The 19,336-nt window shown below is 39.1% G+C and overlaps 1 protein-coding gene across 4 annotated transcripts; it reads left to right on the top strand.

The window, feature by feature from the left end:
- The first annotated feature begins 224 nt into the window (after window positions 1–224).
- LOC135581357 (uncharacterized) lies at window positions 225–18,850 on the top strand. 4 transcript variants are annotated; one of them, XM_065144337.1, is made up of 17 exons: window positions 225–604; window positions 828–5,763; window positions 5,844–6,032; window positions 6,205–6,319; window positions 7,284–8,337; window positions 9,713–10,160; window positions 10,947–11,000; window positions 11,083–13,954; window positions 14,047–14,160; window positions 14,272–14,402; window positions 15,187–15,279; window positions 15,441–15,710; window positions 16,117–16,360; window positions 16,535–16,753; window positions 17,558–17,633; window positions 17,710–17,839; window positions 18,062–18,850. In XM_065144337.1, exons 1-16 carry the CDS (start codon window positions 321–323, stop codon window positions 17,807–17,809), a joined length of 11,199 nt encoding a protein of 3,732 aa, XP_065000409.1. In that variant the 5' UTR covers window positions 225–320; the 3' UTR covers window positions 17,810–17,839; window positions 18,062–18,850. The 4 variants fall into 4 exon arrangements, with proteins under 4 accessions (XP_065000409.1, XP_065000408.1, XP_065000407.1 ...); XM_065144335.1 differs by having other exon boundaries at window positions 226–604; window positions 16,117–16,753; XM_065144338.1 differs by having other exon boundaries at window positions 466–604; window positions 817–5,763; window positions 16,117–16,753.
- Window positions 18,851–19,336: the final 486 nt, after the last annotated feature.

Raw genomic sequence — 19,336 nt, 5'->3', positions numbered from 1 at the left:
TAATGTCGAATTGACGGGTTTAGATCGAGTTCAATCCGGACCTGATTCGACCCGATCGTTCTGTCTCGGGCTTATTTGGGTCCTTTCATCTCGGTCACGGCCGGTATTAGGGATGGGGTTAAGAGGTTTGACCAAACCTCGAGTCCGATCGACCAATTATGATTCTAAAAGCAAAAACAGAGGAAGTATGCCCAATTTTTGTTTCTGAAAACATGGACGGTGGTCTCGAGTCTCGACTCGGCTTTCGACTCGTCGCCGGTTTATGAAGGCAGAGACGGAGACGTCCGAAGTAGGACTCAGTTATTGAGGCGGAGACGGCGATGCAAGGCCACCTCCACCACCTCCAGCAACAGCTAGCCGCTCTCCTCTCCGCCGCTCTTACTCAGCCCTCCGCGTCCGCCGCGGCCGCGGGCGGGAGCGCCGAGTCCACCCCTTCCTCCTCACCGGCTGCGACTGAAGGACCAGGCGAGAGAGGTGGCGACGCCGCTCGAATCGCGGCCCTAGAATCCCTTCAACGAATCATCCTCTACCCTCCCAATGCCTTCGTCGTCTCCCACTCCTCCCCTTTCCTTTCCCAGGGCTTCTACCAGCTTCTCTCTGACAAGTAAGCCCTCTCTCCCCCTCTTCGTGTCGCTCCAAAACCCTAAAGATTCTCTCTTTCTAAACCCTAACTATTTTATGCTATAACGTTTAGTAATATCGTTATTTTCGCATTCCACTCTATCGAACAAATGGTATCCACCAAAATTGCAGACTTAAGATTGTGCCTTTTCACGATTTCGAAAGTACTATGATAATATATGTTACTTGTGGAAGATTCCTTGTAGGTCATATGCCGTGAGGCGAGCAGCAGCGATTACCTACGGATCCCTTTGTGCCATTCTAGTTTCCGTTCCAATTGGATCTAATGGTCCCCAAAATCATGTTTTGGCATTGGCTGAGAGATTCATGGCTTGGGCTCTTCCTCTTCTTGGGGAGACTGATGTTCAGAATGGGTCTGCGGAATTGGCATTGGAGAGCCTTCGAGAGTTCCTTAATGTTGGCGATGCTAATAGCATCGAACGCTTTGTACCGCTGATCCTCAAAGCATGCCAAGAGCTTCTCGAGGACGAGAGAACCTCCCTTGGCTTGCTCCATCAACTTCTTAGCGTTCTTACCCTGATTTCTTTGAAATTTGGGCATTGCTTCCAGCCGCATTTTGTTGACATCGTTGACTTGCTTCTGGGATGGGCTTTCATGCCCGACCTCTCCGAGTCTGGTAGGACGATAATTATGGATAGTTTCTTGCAATTCCAGAAGCACTGGCTGAACAATTTACAGTTTTCATTAGAATTGCTCTCAAAGTTTCTGGGTGACATTGAAGTTCTTATCCAGGATACAAGTCTTGAATCTGGCAGCCAGCTTGGGAGGTTGCTTGCTCTCTTCTTCTGTTTCTCGACAGTTCTACGAGTCACAGCATCAGGAATGATGGAAATGAACATACTTGAAGACGTCAGAGAACCCCTGGAGAATATGGCTCCCCGTTTGCTGAAATGTATAGCAAGTTTTGGGAGGAAGTCTGGGTCGCCAAAATGGATGGGAGAATCTTGGAGATGCTTGATTCTTCTGGCTGAAATACTTAATGAAGGGTTCTCTAAATCATATCCAATTGTTATTGATATTTTGTTTCAAAACTTGATAGGAATTCCATCGTTGCAGATAAATGCATTGGTTAAAACTAATTTGCAACTGCTATCTAGGCAGAAGCTGGCACTCCTTCCTTCTTCTGTAAGGTCTGTATTAGGATTTTATTCTCCCTTGTCTCAGCTGCGTCTGCATCCAAATCACCTTGTAGTTGCAAACACTGCAGCAACTTACCTTTTCTTTCTACAACATGGGTCCAATGCTGTTGTTTCCCAAGCTATTTCGTATTTGATTGAAGAGTTGGAGTTGTTAAAAGGCATGCTTGGAAAAATTCGTGGGCATTTTGCTAATGTCAATGAGCTCCAGTTGGATTTTGTGACGGATGACCAATTGAAATTAGATTTAGGTTCTGGCAAGGCCTATTCGGAACATGAATTAATTTCCTTAATAAAGTTTGACTTAAAAGCATTGCTAAGTTCTATTCCTTGCGGTGCTGCTGAAAGTTTGCAGGACCAGGTTGTCATTGACTCGCTTAGATATGATAGATCAATGAGACTGGCATCTTCGATTTTAGAGAAGCTCCATCCTTTTGAGTCCCCTGTCGACGGTTGGTTTGAGTTGCAAGTCCTTATTGTTAAGACATTGAACAGGTTAAGTGAGGTTGAACTTCTAAGTAAGTTCACAATTCTGAGAGCTTCTTGGGAGAAGGTTTCTGTTAATTCAGTTGGAAAAAGTGAAAGAAGCCTTCAAGCTAAGACTGATCTAATTACTGAGTATAAAAGGAAATATGCTATGTGCATAGTTAGGGCACTTGGGGTTAATTCACCTATATCTGTTAAGCTAGAAGCTCTTGACTGGATATGTTCATTTGGTTGGATGATTACAACTTTGGAGAGCGATGCAGACTTGATGATGCAATTTTGTGATCCACATGCAGATGCTGGTGTTGGCAGTGACTTACTTGTTGCAATTTTTGATGCAGCATATGTGAGGGAATCTAAGGTGAGATCTCGTGTTGCATCTGTTCTGGAAGCTCTTTTGCAGGCAAGGCTAATTGATCATGCATACTTCAATTTTGTCTCAGAAGTTGCACTTGATAAGCTTGGCGATCCAGATGTAACTGTAAAAAATGCATTTGCCAGAGTACTATCTGTTGTGTTGCCTTTAACAATGTATTCACGTGGTCTGAATGACAGAGCTAGTAGTATTTGTGAGTTTGTACATTGTACTGTCAACAACTATTACCTGAGTTGGAAGAATGAACTTGCCTTAAAGCAGTGTTCCAGAAAGCTACACTCGCATCAACTTGTTTCCATCATGAGTTACATATCACAGAGGTGGAAGGTGTCTCTATCTTCTTGGATCCAGCGATTAGTCTTTAGTTGCCATTGCAAAAAGGATTCAATTTCTAGCAAAGAGGAAACAGTTGGAGAACCTGGTAATGGTGACATGTGGAAGGGTGGAAAGACAGAGGAATGTGCAGTGGATAAAATATGTCCAGTGAATAATATAGCTGCTGTTTGGTGGTCCATTCATGAGGCTGTTAGACATTGCATTGCTCTTCGTCTGCGAACTAACCTCGGTGGTCCGACCCAGACTTTTGCAGCCTTAGAGCGCATGCTTTTGGACATACCTAATGTGCTTCTATTAGATGCTGAACAAACTGACAGTAAGTACATAGCCTCGTCCAATTCTCACTTGTTACCAATGCGATTGCTGCTGGATTTTGTTGAGGCTTTGAAGAAAAATGTTTACAATGCTTATGAAGGTTCTTTCATTTTACCTGCTTGTAGTCGACAAAGTTCCGTGTTCTTCCGAGCAAATAAGAAAGTCTGTGAAGAGTGGTTTTCTCGAATATGCGAGCCTATGATGAATGCTGGGCTGGCATTGCATTGCTATGATGCGACCATTCAGTACTGTTCGTTACGGCTGCAGGATCTAAAAAGTTTAGCAACATCAGTTTTCAAGGAAAAAGCTCGTGGGGCATCTGTTTCTGAAAATTTCCATCTCAAATCTAGGTTTGCAGGAGATGTTATGAAGGTTGTCCGACATGCATCCTTGGCCTTATGCAGGAATTATGAACCAGAGGCTTTGATTGGCCTTCAGAAATGGGTTGCTACACAATTTTCTGTCCTGTTTAAGGAAGACAAACATATTGTTTCAGGTGTAGCTGGGAACTTTGGGCAATTTTCTTGGATCACAGGACTTGTCTATCAGGCTCAGGGCCAATATGAAAAGGCAGCTGCTTACTTTTCTCACTTGCTTCAGTCTGAAGTTGCACTAGCTCTCATGGGTTCTGATGGTGTACAGTTTGTTATTGCACGTGTCATCGAGTGTTTTACATCGGTCTCTGATTGGAATTCTCTGGAAAGCTGGCTCACTGAATTACAATCACTTCGTGCTATGCATGCTGGGAAGTCTTATTCTGGAGCTTTAACGACAGCTGGCAATGAAATAAATGCTGTTCATGCCTTGGCTCGGTATGATCTTGGGGATTTTCAAGCATCTCGGTCCTACCTGGATTTGACACCTAAAAGTAGCTGTGAGATTGCTCTTGATCCTAAGATTGCTTTAGAGAGGAGTGAGCAAATGCTTCTACGATCAATGCTTAAGCGGGATGGATCCTTCCACAAGGTCGGGGAAGAACTGGAAAAAGCAAAGTTGATGCTGGATGAAGCATTGTCTGTTGTACCTCTTGATGGATTACATCAGGCAGCTGCTTGTGCCATCCAGCTTCACTGCATCCTTGCTTTTGAAGAAGGCACAAGATCAAGTAACCATGATCAAGCTAAAAGATCACCATCATTGCTAGGATCCTTGCAACAAGTACTGCTTACTCCAATTAGTAGAGTTTGTCAAGATTGTAGCTTGTGGACTAAGGTTTTTAGAGTGTATCGTACTCTAATGCCAACTTCTTTAACAACTCTGCTTCTCTGTCAGAAGCTGCTTACTGTGGCTCGCAAACAGAACAACTTTATGTTGGCAGACCGCTTGAGTCAATACCTCAGAGATCACATTCGGATGACTTCAGAAGGGTCTCATTCTGATCTTCTTGCTTTGAAGATGCAATATGAAGATATACTACTCAAGCATGCAAAAGGAAATCATGAAGAGGCTATATTGGACAGCTGGTCATTCATAGGTGATAATATGCGATCTACGGCAACTATATCATCTGGAGCTGATGGTGTTCTGAGGGCAAAGGCATGTTTGAAATTATCGACCTGGTTGAGACAAGGTTTTCCAAATCTAGATTTTAGAAATGTTCTTCTCAAGATACGCCAAGATTTCAGTGGCTGTAGCAAATGCACTTCTTTTGCTGGAACTGGATTGACTTCTGGTGATGGTGTCTTAATCACTGATCCAGACTATAATCAAATTCTTGAAGAAATAATTGGTACGGCTAGAAAAATATCCTGTAATCTTTGTCCCACCTTGAGTAAAACCTGGCTCTCTTATGCTTCTTGGTGTTTTGACCAAGCAAAGGGCTCCCCTCCTGCGGGTGGTGCTGTTCTACAATCCTGTTCTCTGTCCTCTGTTCTTTGTCCAGAACTTTCTCCTGAGAGATGCAAGTTGACAGAAGCTGAAATGTCTGAGGTGGAAATTATAATTAGGAAGATTTTTAACAGTGATAGAGATGTGAATGTTGCAAGTGGTGCAGATGAAGACAGATCAGAGTCCATTTATTTTCAGGAAAATGAGCCACTTGTAAGTTCATTAGTTGAGCAAGCAGCATACATAATGCAAACTGCAGCTGGATCACGTGGATTTGAGTCTTATGATGGTGAGTGCCCTTCTGCTGCTGTTTCTTCCCAGCTGCAAGTGCTGTTTCTTAATGCAAACGGTGGCATGAGGAAACATGACATCTTGCCTTTTGTTGATGAGTTGGTTGGCATTTGGTGGTCATTAAGGCAAAGGAGGGTCTCATTATTCGGACATGCTGCACATGGCTATTTTCAGTACCTTTCATATTCTTCCAATCTTCTAGCCTGTTCTGCTAATGATTTTCCAAAGGAAAAAAACAAGAGTTGCACCCTTAGGGCAATGCTGTATGTCCTTCATATTATTGTGAATTATGGATACGAGTTGAGAGAAACTTTAGAACATGGTCTTGCTGCAGTTCCTCTATTGCCATGGCAGGTGAGATGCTTTAAAGTATTTGTATATTGTCTTTATGCATGATTTTCAAAGGCTTACTTATTGTTAATTTTCATATACAGGAACTCATTCCCCAGCTATTTGCTCGGTTGAGTTCTCATCCCAAACAAGTTGTCAGGAAGCAACTGGAGGGGCTTCTATTGATGCTAGCAAAATTATGCCCTTGGTCTGTTGTATATCCTACACTTGTTGATCTAAATGCTTACGACGGGCAACCACTAGAGGAGCTTCAACGCATATTTGACTGTTTGGTAATTGAACCACCTTTACATTTATCTGTTGGTTCCAAATTTCTTAATAACACTATTTTTTGTCCTTTCCCTGATGTGTATGCATGATTGTTGTTTACTTAACATACTAAGGGAATTGATGAAGTCTTGCTTCCAATTTTTGAGTTCTTAACTACTTTACTTTTGAATGCAGTTTAAACTTTATCCAAAATTAATTCAAGATGTCCAGCTAGTAATAAATGAGCTGGGAATGATAACTATTCTATGGGAGGAGCTCTGGCTGAGCACGCTTCAGGATCTTCATACAGGTAAATGGTCCACGAAACAGCAAATGGATTGATATTTCTTGGTGACATACTTTTTCAATTACTTTGTTACTTGTATCTTCTATCTTGTGCTTCTTCTAGTTTATTTTTGTCAAATGGAGAATGCATGTGAAATGTTGGACTAACTTTTACAGTGAATTTTTTTTCCTGACCAAGTCTCATGAAGGTTGAAAACTAGTTTAGTCATACAATATATAATATTAGAGTCACTATGAGACAAATAGATATCTTGTGTTGAAGCAATCAATTGCCCGATCTTTATCTCTAGGGCTTGCTCAAGTAATTGTTGCTGTGAACAAATTGAATAATGGCCACTTGATAAGTTGGAGGAGGTTCCGAATTTCTATTGCTTGTATAGTGTCATAATGGTCAAGTTGAATGAGTTGATACCAGAGTTGGATGCTATTGCTCAGTTAGGTTTTAGATGCATGAATTTATAGTGTTATTGAAGAAAGGAGACTTAGTGATACTGAAATATGCATATATACACAAGATGGAAGAGTTGAAAAGAGATACTGTGAAAAGCTTAAGTGCTGATGAAGTTGATGTATTCGATGTGGAAGCACATTCGTTCGATGCATATGTTACTTGAGATTGTTTTGACATCATTTGAAGTTTAAAAGTCTTTCAAAATTACAGTTGTAATTTCACTGTTACAATATCTAAATAATGGATCGACACCAAAAAGGATTGCAATTCTTCTTTTTTCTATGTTAGTTTAAGAATCTTAAAGATTATTGGTGTTGTGTCAAATAAACATGCACACAACATAAATGTTGAAAAAAAACAATCAGACATGGAATCTAAGTGCTGTTGATTTTTTCTTTTGGTATCTATCATCAATGCATATATTCTTTGGTGTAATTCATCTCAGTTTTCTTTCTGATATTGAGCACTTCCTAGCGTAATAGCTAAGAGTGTTTGCTAACTAGTTTTGTAAACTTAGATGTCATACGACGTATAAATATGCTAAAAGAGGAAGCGGCTCGGGTTGCTGAAAATCCAACACTTAGTGACACAGAAAAGAACAAGATAAATGCAGCCAAATACTCGGCTATGATGGCTCCAATTGTTGTGGCACTAGAGCGCCGCTTGACATCAACATCTCGTGAACCGAGAACATCTCATGAGTTATGGTTCCATGAAGAGTACATTGAAAAACTGAAATCAGCTATCGTAAGTTTAAAAACTCCCCCTAAATCTGCAACAGCGCTAGGAGATGTGTGGCGGCAGTTTGATACTATTACAACATCTCTAGCAACTCATCATCGAAAATCATGTGTATCTTTAAGTGAGGTGGCTCCACATCTGGCTTCTCTTTCATCTTCTGATGTTCCAATGCCTGGCTTTGAGAAGCAAATCTCAATGCTTGATTCCTCAGGAAGCTCTACAACTAGCATCCAAGGGATTGTTACAATTTCCTCTTTCTGTGAACAGGTAACAATTTTATCAACAAAGACAAAACCTAAGAAACTCATCTTACAAGGCTCAGATGGTCAGAGGTACACTTATCTTCTTAAGGGACGAGAGGATCTACGTCTTGATGCCCGAATCATGCAGTTGTTGCAAGCAATTAATAGTTTATTAACTTCATCCAATGATACCCGTGGTCGTGCACTTGCTATTCGTTATTACTCAGTGACCCCAATCAGTGGTCGTGCTGGATTAATCCAGTGGGTGGATAATGTAACCAGCATATACAGTGTCTACAAGTCATGGCAGGTACACACTCAGATGGCTCAGGTTTCTGCAGTTGATGCTGGCAATATGAATAATCCAATGCCACCTGTCCTTCGTCCCAGTGATATGTTCTATGGAAAAATTATACCTGCACTCAAAGAAAAAGGCATAAGAAGAGTAATCTCACGAAGGGATTGGCCTCTTGAAGTCAAAAGAAAAGTTTTTTTGGAGCTTATGAAAGAGACTCCAAAAGAACTTCTTTGGCAGGAAATGTGGTGTGCCAGTGAGGGATTCAGAGCATTTACTTTAAAGGCCAAAAGGTATTAAATCTTTTGTTAGAATGTTCTTTACTTGCAAACCATAATATGGTGCAAAATATTTTTTATTATGTTTTCTGTAACCACAATATCTCACCTTGTAGGCAATTGACCAGTAGATCTATTCAGAAATATTAGCTGACTAGTAAAAAATCTAGAAAGCTAGTGGCACACATGCAGGTTGTGGTCCTGGATAAAATGATTAAAATTTTAAACCAACTTGCTTACCCAGAATTAATGGGGATATCTGTTTATGTGATCAGTGCTTAGATATTTGACAAAATCCTGAAAGATATGCTTGTCTTATTACATGAAATTTTCTTTTCATTCGATAATCTGATCCGTGAATAAAGTGAGTTGGTTTTACAAATTTATGCACAGTGATTTCACCCCATAGGCGATATTCCAGCAGTATAACTTTGTGCTAAATGATCACTACTTTAAGTGTTACCTGGTAATGTTTTTGGACTCAAACTTCAATTTGTCCCTGGGACCAGTTTTGTGCTGATGGATTAGCCCTTTTGTGCTGCATCTCAGTTTGGTTATCTCCCTGGTCTTGGCTTTCTTCTGACTATTGGTAGTCTATGGGGCATTGAATCTTGAATTTATAATTGCCGGTAACCTATTGGCAGATGCTTGACATCGTGGCCATTTAATAAATAATACTCTATATGTATTTCCTCGCATTCTTTCTTCTAGGTTGTTTTACAATTGTGGCATGGTCATTCTATCATCTCATGGCAAAATTAACCACTTTCAAGCTTGAAATAGCATATAAATGTTGAATTCTCTTATTAGGCACATTGCTGAATTCTTCTCTCCATATGTTTTTCTTTTTTCTGCAAGCTATCAGAATTACACAAACATATAGGGGATTTATATATTTTGAATCTATAGATAGCTGTTTTAGTATAGTTCTATGATCTTCAGTATAATGTTGCTCCTTTGGATTTAATGATATATTAAACATGTTTTTGTTGAGATAATATTTCTTTCTTTGTTACTTCAGTATAAATGAAAGGCCAGCTGATGGGCAACTAAAATTCTACACTTTGTCCCATTTGGACATGTCACTTAAGTAATACTGGCATATACATACCAGCCATTCCAGAAGAGACCTTTTGCTTTGGTGACTGGAATGCTGTAATTATGGATTACGATTGAATATAACTTGGCATTTGATCTAACAATGCTGGTCCATTTGACAATGTTGTTTGGCTTAATAAAGACAATGTTTAGCTTTTAGTGATTCAGATTGTTGCTGAACTTCTTGCAGTTGGCTTTGGTGACTTTGCATCTTAAGGCCTGCTATTTCAGTTAATTCATAATCAAGTAACCTTTACAATAATGGATTTAAATGAGTAGCATTGATTTGCAGGTTCTCTGGAAGTGTGGCAGCCATGAGCATGGTGGGCCACATTCTTGGTCTCGGGGATAGACATTTGGACAATATCCTTATGGACTTCTCCACTGGTGAAATTGTCCATATAGATTATAATGTATGTTTTGACAAAGGGAGGAGACTAAAGGTTCCTGAAATTGTCCCTTTCCGACTTACGCAGATGATTGAGACTGCTTTAGGATTGACTGGAACGGAGGGTACCTTCAGGTCTAACTGTGAAGCGGTAATGAGCATTCTCCGGAAGAATAAAGATATAATGTTAATGTTGTTGGAGGTGTTTGTTTGGGACCCATTGGTGGAGTGGACAAGGGGAGATATCCATGACGAAGCTGCTATAGGTGGTGAAGAGAAAAAGGGAATGGAGTTGGCTGTCAGTCTAAGTCTTTTTGCTTCAAGAGTTCAAGAGATGCGTGTTCCTTTGCAGGTACGTCTCTCATTCACTAGTTATAGCCATATTTTTTCAGAAAAAGAGCAGATGTTATGAAGAAGCTTCTGTGGTCAACAGGTGCTTTGATAGACTTGCATTACTGTTTCAGTGAAATTTGATTACTTTTTAGTTTTTAACTACTTTTGATATTTATATTTTATATAACCAGTTTAAAATGATGTTGGAAGAGCTACCAGTTTGGATGTTGAAACCTCGAATATGTCTAGCTCCTGACATAAGTCTTAACAAGAGAAAAAATATTGAAGTTACCAGAGGCAAGTCCATGTTGCTCCTGAGACACCATATTGTCCTGTTAGTCATCTTGTCAAAGATAACAAGGAACGTAATTATGTTAAGAAACTTTAAATTTGCTTTAATCTGTTCCAACCACCGCTTTGGATGTTGAAGATTCACATATGCGTAGCTCCCAACATAAGTTTTAACAAAAAAATATGAATGAACTTATAAGCAGCAAACCTTTGTTGCCCTTGTGACACCACATGTCCTGTTAGTCATCTTACTGTCAAAGATTAAAAGGAATCTAAATGTGTTAAGCAACTTTAAACTTGCTTTAATATGCTTCATTCAGAACTCATCCTGGCATGGTAATAATGCTGCTATTAGCTTCTTTCTTTAAGCATAAGCTTTTATTATGTGTTTCAGGATTATATTGACTTTATCTTAGGGCATTTTGTACAGAATAGTGAAGGAAAAAAATTACTTTATTCTTTAAAACCAAAGACTGACAAGAACTCAGTATTAAATGCTTTAATTATGTTTCAGGAACATCATGATCTTCTGGTGACTACAGTACCAACTGTTGAATCAGCTTTGAAGGTATGAAGTGAATCACCTTTGTATATGCACATTACATGTGATTTGTTGACAGATAAGAAAGTTCAATCCAAACATATTGCAGGCATTCTTAGATGTGCTAAATCAATATGAAGTAACATCTACCTTTTTCTATCATGCTGATAAAGAGAAATCAAGACTTATGCAACATGAGACATCTGCAAAAACAGTGGTTACTGAAGCTACTTCTATGTATGAAAAAACCCGGGCATCATTTGAAGTCCAGGTTAATGAGTTTGCACAATCAAAAACTGTGGCAGCTGAAAAGGCCCAAGAGGCAGCTATGTGGATTGATCAGCATGGAAGAGTGCTTGATGCACTACGGAGTGGTTCAATCCCGGATGCAAAGGGGTTGTTAATGCTAAGTGGCACTGAAGAGGCCTTATCTCTTACTTCTGCAGTTGTCCTGTCAGGAGTTCCACTAACAATTGTTCCAGAGCCAACACAAGCGCAATGCTATGATTTGGATAAGGAAGTTTCTCATCTAATAGATGAGTTGGACAGTGGACTTTCTTGTGCAATTGAAGCACTCAATGAATATGCATTGGCATTGCAAAAAGTTCTTCCGCATAGCTACATTACAAGCAGCCCAGTAAATGGTTGGGCACAAGTCTTGCAATTGTCGGCAAATAGCCTATCATCTGAGGCCCTGTTACTTGCTAGAAATCAGGCTGCTGAACTTATTGCAAAGAGCACTAGTGAAGGTTATGACTCAGCTCGACAGAGGCATCAGGATCTCCTCCACAAAATTGAACTATGTGCAATGGAAATAGGAAAAATTACTGCTGAGTGTTCAGTACTGATGAATTCCATCGGAACAGATACAGAAGCAAAAGCCAAGGAACGCCTGCTATCTTCTTTTACAAAGTATATGCAGGCTGCAGGTTGTCGACAGAATGAAGATGAAAAGTTCATATCTCCTTCAGGTCAAAACAAATGTGATGGACTAAAAATTGCTAAAGTGCCGGAGGATCTTGTAGAAAAGAAAGTGAAGGTATTTTCTGTGCTTTGCATGGCTGTGATTGAATTGTATAAGGAAATTATAGCAAAGATGGTTATATACTCTGATAACTTCACTCAAAAAGTTCTCTGGCGAACGAGGGAGAATGGTTCCCGAGCTGATTCTGGAACCACTCTTGTTGGGTTTGAAGAGCAGATTGAGAAATGTGTGCTAGTAGCAGTATTTCTTAGTGAAGTTCAAGAACTGCTAGATATAACATTACCATGTACCAGTACAAGTGCTGAAGATACAAATCCTTCATCTGCAGCAACTTGGGCTTCAGTTTACCAGGTTTGTCTGTGTTCAAGCAATCAATTGATTGAGCAAATGACTGAAATTCTTCTCCCAGAGATTATTAGATCAGCTGTTACCTACAATTCGGAAACAATGGAAGCTTTTGGAATGCTTTCTCAGATCCGTGGTTCTGTTGATACAGCACTAGAGAAGCTAGTTGAGGTGGAACTGGAGAAAGCATCCTTGTTGGAGCTGGAAAAGAACTATTTTGTGAAGGTTGGACTCATTACAGAGCAGCAGTTAGCTCTTGGAGAAGCAGCTACAAGTGGTCGTGATCATCTATCTTGGGAAGAAGCTGAAGAGCTAGCCTCCCAAGAAGAAGCTTGTAGAGCACAGTTAGACCAACTTCATCAAACTTGGAACCAGAAAGATATGCGGAATTCTTCTCTGAAAAAGCTGGAAGCCAATATTATAAATTCATTAATGTCTTCTCAGCAGTACTTTACATCTTTGATGAACAGTGAGGATGAGGGGGATCTGCATGTTAGAAGGAGCAAAGCTCTTTTAGCTGCATTAGCAAAGCCTTTTGCTGAATTGGAATCAGTTGATCATGAGCTAGTGTCACATGGTACTGTTCCCTCAGATTTAGATGAGTCAACATATAAACTTGCCGATTTTGTGACATCCAGCTCCTCAGTATCTGAATCTGTTTGGGGGCTTCGTTTCTTGTTGAGAGATCATGCTTTCTTTATTTGGAAAGTTAGCATCATGGACTCTGTTCTTGATATGTGCTTTCATGACATATCATCTTCTGTTGATCATAATGTTAGTTTTGATCAGCTTTATAAAAGTTTGAAAAAGAAGCTAGAGGTTCATCTGCAAGAACTTCTTGGTCATTATTTGAATGGCAGAGTTGTTCCTGCTTTCTTGGCACAATTGAATAAAGAAATTGAGAATTTGCAGCATTTGATGGAAGCAAGAAGAGAATTTGCACCCGATCAAGCAAAAAAAGATGCGGGCGCTGTAAGGAAAATTCGGCTTATGCTTGAAGAATACTCTAATGCACATGAAACTGTTAGGGCTGCCAGATCAACAGTTTCTTTCATGAAAAGGCAAGTGAATGAACTAACTGAGGCCCTTGGGAAAACTATTTTAGAAATTGTTCAGTTGGAATGGCTTCATGATATGTCCTCACTCTATCTACTGAAAAGCAAGGTTTTCTCAGGAAACATTCTTGGCGATGATAAAATTTCCCCATTAATTATTAACCTTAGCCGACCAAAACTATTAGAAAAACTGCAGTCTTCTATGTCATCTGTAGCACGATCATTAGAATGCTTGCAAGCTTGTGAAAGGACATCAACATCTGCAGAAGGACAACTGGAAAGAGCCATGGCATGGGCTTGTGCGGGTTCGACTGCTGTTGGGACTGGCACTTCTTCTGTTAAGACTTCAGGAATTCCAACAGAGTTCCATGATCATCTACGAAGGCGAAGACAATTGCTATGGGCAATTCAAGAACAGGCAGGTGATATTATAAAGATCTGCAATTCTGTGATGGAGTTTGAAGCATCTAGAGATGGCCTTTTCTGGATACCTGGGGAGAAAACGTCTGGGCGAACTACTGCAGATGGTAGAACATGGCAGCAAGCTTACTTGAATACCTTAACAAGACTAGATGTTGCTTATCACTCCTTTAACCGTGAGTTTGATTCTTGTTATGCTTTCTGTTGATTCCATTTCAGCTTCAGAGAGTTTATGGTGTAAGTACTTCATTTTTGTTTTGGAAATCAGGTGCTGAACAAGAATGGAAGCTGGCAGAAAGTAACATGGAAGCTGCTGCCAATGCCTTGTTTGCTGCAACTAATGAACTCTGCATTGCCTCTGTAAAGGCAAATTCAGCTTCAGGTGTAGTGAAAGCTTCCCTTGTCTTTATGTATAGTGTCTTATGAATTATGATGTTTGTTTATGATTGATTATTGAATTTGAATTTTGAAATGATCTTTTGCATATTAGCAGATGATTTGCAAGACACCCTAGCAATTATGAGGGAGCGTGCATATGAGGCCAGTACGGCTTTAACTGCCTTTGTTTGTGTTTCTAAAGGCCATACTGCTTTGACATCTGAATGTGGTTCAATGCTCGAGGAGGTACAGGGACTTTCAATAATAAATTAAGAAATTTTTTTCTTGCTGCAATATTCTTTTTTATTGTGCCTTATGCTAGTGATGTCCACTGGCATGTTATTTTTTATTCATGATTGGTGTTTGTGTGCAATGTGCATTAGAGGTCAATCTTTTAGTTTTCAGACATGAGGTAGTACTTTTCTTTTGACAAGAGGTTGTATTTGTACTACAGCTTGTACATGGGTGTTGTACCCTTGAAGGGAAATCCTTTTTATAGAACTTGGTGTCTTTATGATTTGAACTCCAATTTACCTGCAAGTAAAAGTTTGCATGCTTTTGTTGCATGTACATGTATTATGTAGTCTTAGTCTTACTATGTTGAACTGTGCTTGAGCAAGCACAATTGGCCCTCGGAGTTCAATGTTCTTGACTATATTTTGAATGGATAGATAACAAGAATCATCATTCTTTAGTCAAAGAGGAAGAAATGCCAATGAAATAAAATGGAAAATCTGCTCTAGTGGTCCTTTTAATTTTCTATCGAAATGGAATTGAAATGCATTAAACTTCTAAATCTTCGGGGGGCTATTCGCAAATATCTTTTTATTTACTTTTTTTGTATGGTGTTGAATTAGAACCAAAATATAGTTTGTTGAATTTAAAGTAAGTAATTCTGTACTATGCAATTTTATAACTTGCAGCATACTTTTAATTCTTTTAGTGATGCATGTACCTTATTTTTTGTGATGTCAGATCTAAAATTTCCTTTCTTTTAGTTGCTTTAACATCCTATGGTATTTGTCTGCAGGTCTTGGCTATAATGGAGGGTGTAGAAGATGTTTACATCTTGGGGAAGGAGGCAGCTGCAGCACATAGTGCACTGATGGCAGATCTTTCTAAGGTTTTCTGTCTGGATTGAAGTTTTTGAAATCTTTTTTACCTGTGGCTTTGTGAAATGACAAGGAATATCCTCAGTTCAAGCCTAGCCATAGTTCTTTTAGAGCCTTTTATGCTACATGAAAGTATGCAACCACCTTAAGATCTGTTTCTTCTTTGTTGCAGGTAAACATGATCCTCCTTCCTCTGGAAGCTTCACTTTCAACCGATTTAACTGTGATGGCTGATGCGTCAGTGAAAGATGAGGAAAACAATAAAGAGATTTCTCTTGTTCATGGACAAGCACTGTACCAGTCTTATATATTCAAACTTAGGGAAGCTTGTCCATCTTTGGTTCCTTTCGTGCCCTCGCTGACCAGCTATGTAAAGGAACTTCATTCTACATTAACCAAACTTGCACGAGTTTCAAGCCTCCATGCTGGAAACCTTCATAAAGTAATTTTCTTTACCTATAAATCTTTAGGCCTCAGATATTTATTGCCCACTATTCAATGATTCTTTGTTTTTTTTTTCTTTTTTACTTGGAAGGTTTTGAATACTATGAATAGTTGAAAACAGGCTGAAAGCTAATGCATTTTACATGATGATTGACTTGAAATGGTCATAATATAATATTCTGAGTGAGTAGATTTCTCTGGTGGATCATGGGCTGATATGGTTCCTACAGCAGTATTGGAAAGACCACTGGAACGACATTTACATGATTATGTACATGTATACAATTTTTTTGAATGCTTGTTCTGATATAAATGACCAATAAGACCATTTATTTGAGAATGTACATGTGGAATCTATGTATATATGTGCATACACTTGTCATGCAAACTCTTGGTCTTTGCAGGCTCTTGAAGGTCTTGGAGAAAGTCAAATTTTAAGGTCTCAAGACCTTGCTATATCTAGTTCTGAACCTTCAAATGGTGCAGTTTTATTCAATGATGAAGAGAAAGTGTTGTCCGGGAGCAGTGTAGAAGATGTTGAGAATTTGACTACAAATGGCAAACTTGCTCTTCATGATGAAGGATGGCTATCCCCTCCGGAACACACATACACCAGCAGCCCAGATTCTATCATCTCCTTAAGTGAAGGTAGCTTCTCTGAGAAATCAGACAACTTAGAACAGGACCTGCATAGTAATTCTGCTGGAGAGGACACTAGTATGAGTGTTTCCTATAAAATTATTGATGGATCAGAAAGCAAATCTGTTGAGGATCAAGATTCTAATTATTCAACAGAGGATGTTGCTAATAGTTTGTCTTCAGTGTTACCAGCAGATCTGGGTGACAGTTTGCAAGCCTTGTCCTTATGTGATGGACCTACAGTCGAGAATGTTGGAACATATGACATCGAGAAGGGAAAATCGGTGGTGGCAAACTCTTTGATGAGTGGAAATGAACATTACTCCAATCTGGTTAACGGACATGGTGATAATCTTGATGATTCTTCTTCATGTTTTGGTGCAATTAGCCGCACTACAAGGGGTAAGATATATTAGCGTTTTGATTAACATATGTTTCAGTTGCTCACTACATGAAAATGTTTATTGCATTTATTATGAGTTGTGATAATCCCTTTTTTGTTGCAAATATGAGAAATATTGTGCATACTGATTAGAATAATTGATAAAAGTCCAAGTCAGAAGGGAAGCTTTTCTTTAATCCCATGGCAAGCACCATTTTGATCCCCAGCACCAACTTTCTGTAAACCAGATAGACAATTGGATTTTTAATGATTTGATTGTTGCTGCTGTTCAATTAAGTTTTTCAAATTAAAGGTTCTTAACCATATCAGAGATACATTAGGTTTTTGGATCCTTCGAGTGATGGGATTGGATAGGCTTTCTTGAACTCAAAACAGATCCAGATTGACATCAATTTGATTTGAATCTGATCCTACTTCAGTTTTCATTGGTAGCTCGTAGGACTAATTTTTTGGATATGATCTAAACTCATTCAAGTGAGAAGCCAATTGCTACAATTCCACTGGATATTGAATGCATTTGTAATAGGGATGAGATGAGTTCTGCTGGGGTGCAATGGTCATCTGACTAGTTGCCGTTGCTCGTTTCTTTACTCTACATGTTAATGCTTATTATTCTTTAGCATGACATGTTCTATTTTTGACACATTATATGATCTAAAGGATCTTACTAAACTAGACGAAATTCATAGTTGGTGGCTATTATTTTCTGCGGTTTCAGGCTGTTTACTGAAATTGTTAGATGGAAAGAGAATATATTATGATATACTATTTCACTCATCTTATGTTTAATGTTCTGTTGTAAGGTAAGAACGCATATGCTATATCAGTCTTGAAGCATGTTGAGCTCAAACTAGATGGAAGAGGTATTGAAGACATCAGGTATGTGCTTTTTGCCCTTTGGTCGTGTTGGTGGAATTTCTAACCTGCACTCTGATGGATTTTAATTGTTTTGCAGGTCCCTAGAAGTTCCGGAGCAAGTAGATCTTCTTCTTAAGCAAGCAACAAATGTCGACAACTTATGTAACATGTATGAAGGGTGGACGCCATGGATATGATTATCCGATTGTTTTTTTTTTGCTCTCATGGTATGAATCTTTCATGGGAATTCTGAATTTATAGTTCTTCCTTTGGGTACATAGTTGATGTGATGGATGTAAATAGTTGTGCTGTAATATAGCAAACAAAATAAGATAGCTTATTATTCTATCAATTTAGTGGTTAGGTATGCTGATTCTTTTTTTATGATTTAGAAATCAATAGTTCATGTTTTTGCTTGCTAAACACAAATTGATTGTTTCTCTTTACAGTGTGGATGCTATTTTTGTATGTGCAAGTTTGCCTTATTATATCTAGAAAGTGGAAAGAAGAGGAGACTTATCCAGTGATGGACATGCATTACGAGAATATCCGAGGCTTTACTGGGGACCTACTAGATTCAATGCTTCATGTCAATAGCAAAAACAGCTGCATCAACCATTGCCACTTAAGACAGCTGGATATGCTATCTTTGGTCCTTGGTGCAGCGCCAAGATTGAAAAGCGCCAAAGAAGTTCCTTTGAGGCTTCCACCAAAAGCTACTCGTACATCCAATGACCGTCTTTGGGGGGTCTCATTACTCCATCCTAGCTTAATTTCCCATGGAGATTCTGCTGCAGTGTTGCTTGGCACAGTTCCTGTTATTGTCTCTACAATGCCTAACTTGGTATGTTATCGGGACAGCCAAATTTGCAGAGCTGAATGAAATGGGCACTGCAGCGTTTTCAGGGAGTTTGAATCCAAGGTGTTAGAAGAGCAGAAACAGATCGAACTAGTCCATCCGGACTAGCTTTTTTTCAGTCACCTGGATTTGACCCAGGCAACTGCCTATGCCCTGCACTGAAGTTGATGTGTCCTTGCTTGTCGATGGCCTCGGCACGTAGATTGAGGTGAGTTGGGAAACTAATCTTACAAGGTGTTTTGAATTCTTGTATATATCTACATGTCTTGGTTATGCTCTGTGAATAAGATTGCTGGTTGCTTTTCAACTCAGGCTTTGATCTGAAAGCCTTTCTGAAATACTGCATTCCTGTTCATCATATTCTTTTTCTCCCGACAAAGAGTTGCCTCTTCTCGGAACTTGTTTGCTAAAAAATATGTTAGCGTATTTCTTCCTTTGCTGCTAAATATTTCCTGTGAAGCATTACAAACCAGCTGTTCTGCAGCTAAAAATCATTATCATTCAGGCCAGTTCTCTGGTTTTTATGTCTTTCCCCCTTTTTTTTTTTCTAGAAAAGTATTTTTATTGATTGTGCTCGAGATTAATTTGCGTTGCATATTTATTTTTATTACTCGGTTCAATTTGTGTTGTATGTTTTGTTTCTATAGGAAATGTCTATGTAAGAAGGGTTACTTCTGGTATATCAAATTATTTTTTTGACACTTAAATTCTCCTATAAGTTTTTATTAAAAATATATGTTATGTTGCTATATGTTATTGTTCAATTTATGCATATTTGATGTTTGTTTAACAAATCGGATGTGCGAAGGACTTATGTCGACCAATGCAAGAAATAAGATTTGTTCTCTCTTTGTTCCTTGAAGCA

Source organism: Musa acuminata, chromosome BXJ3-3 (assembly GCF_036884655.1).
Source record: "Musa acuminata AAA Group cultivar baxijiao chromosome BXJ3-3, Cavendish_Baxijiao_AAA, whole genome shotgun sequence".
Lineage (NCBI taxonomy): Eukaryota > Viridiplantae > Streptophyta > Magnoliopsida > Zingiberales > Musaceae > Musa > Musa acuminata.
The sequence above is the reverse complement of the archived record's forward strand: the minus strand, read 5'-3'. Positions and strand labels throughout refer to the sequence as shown.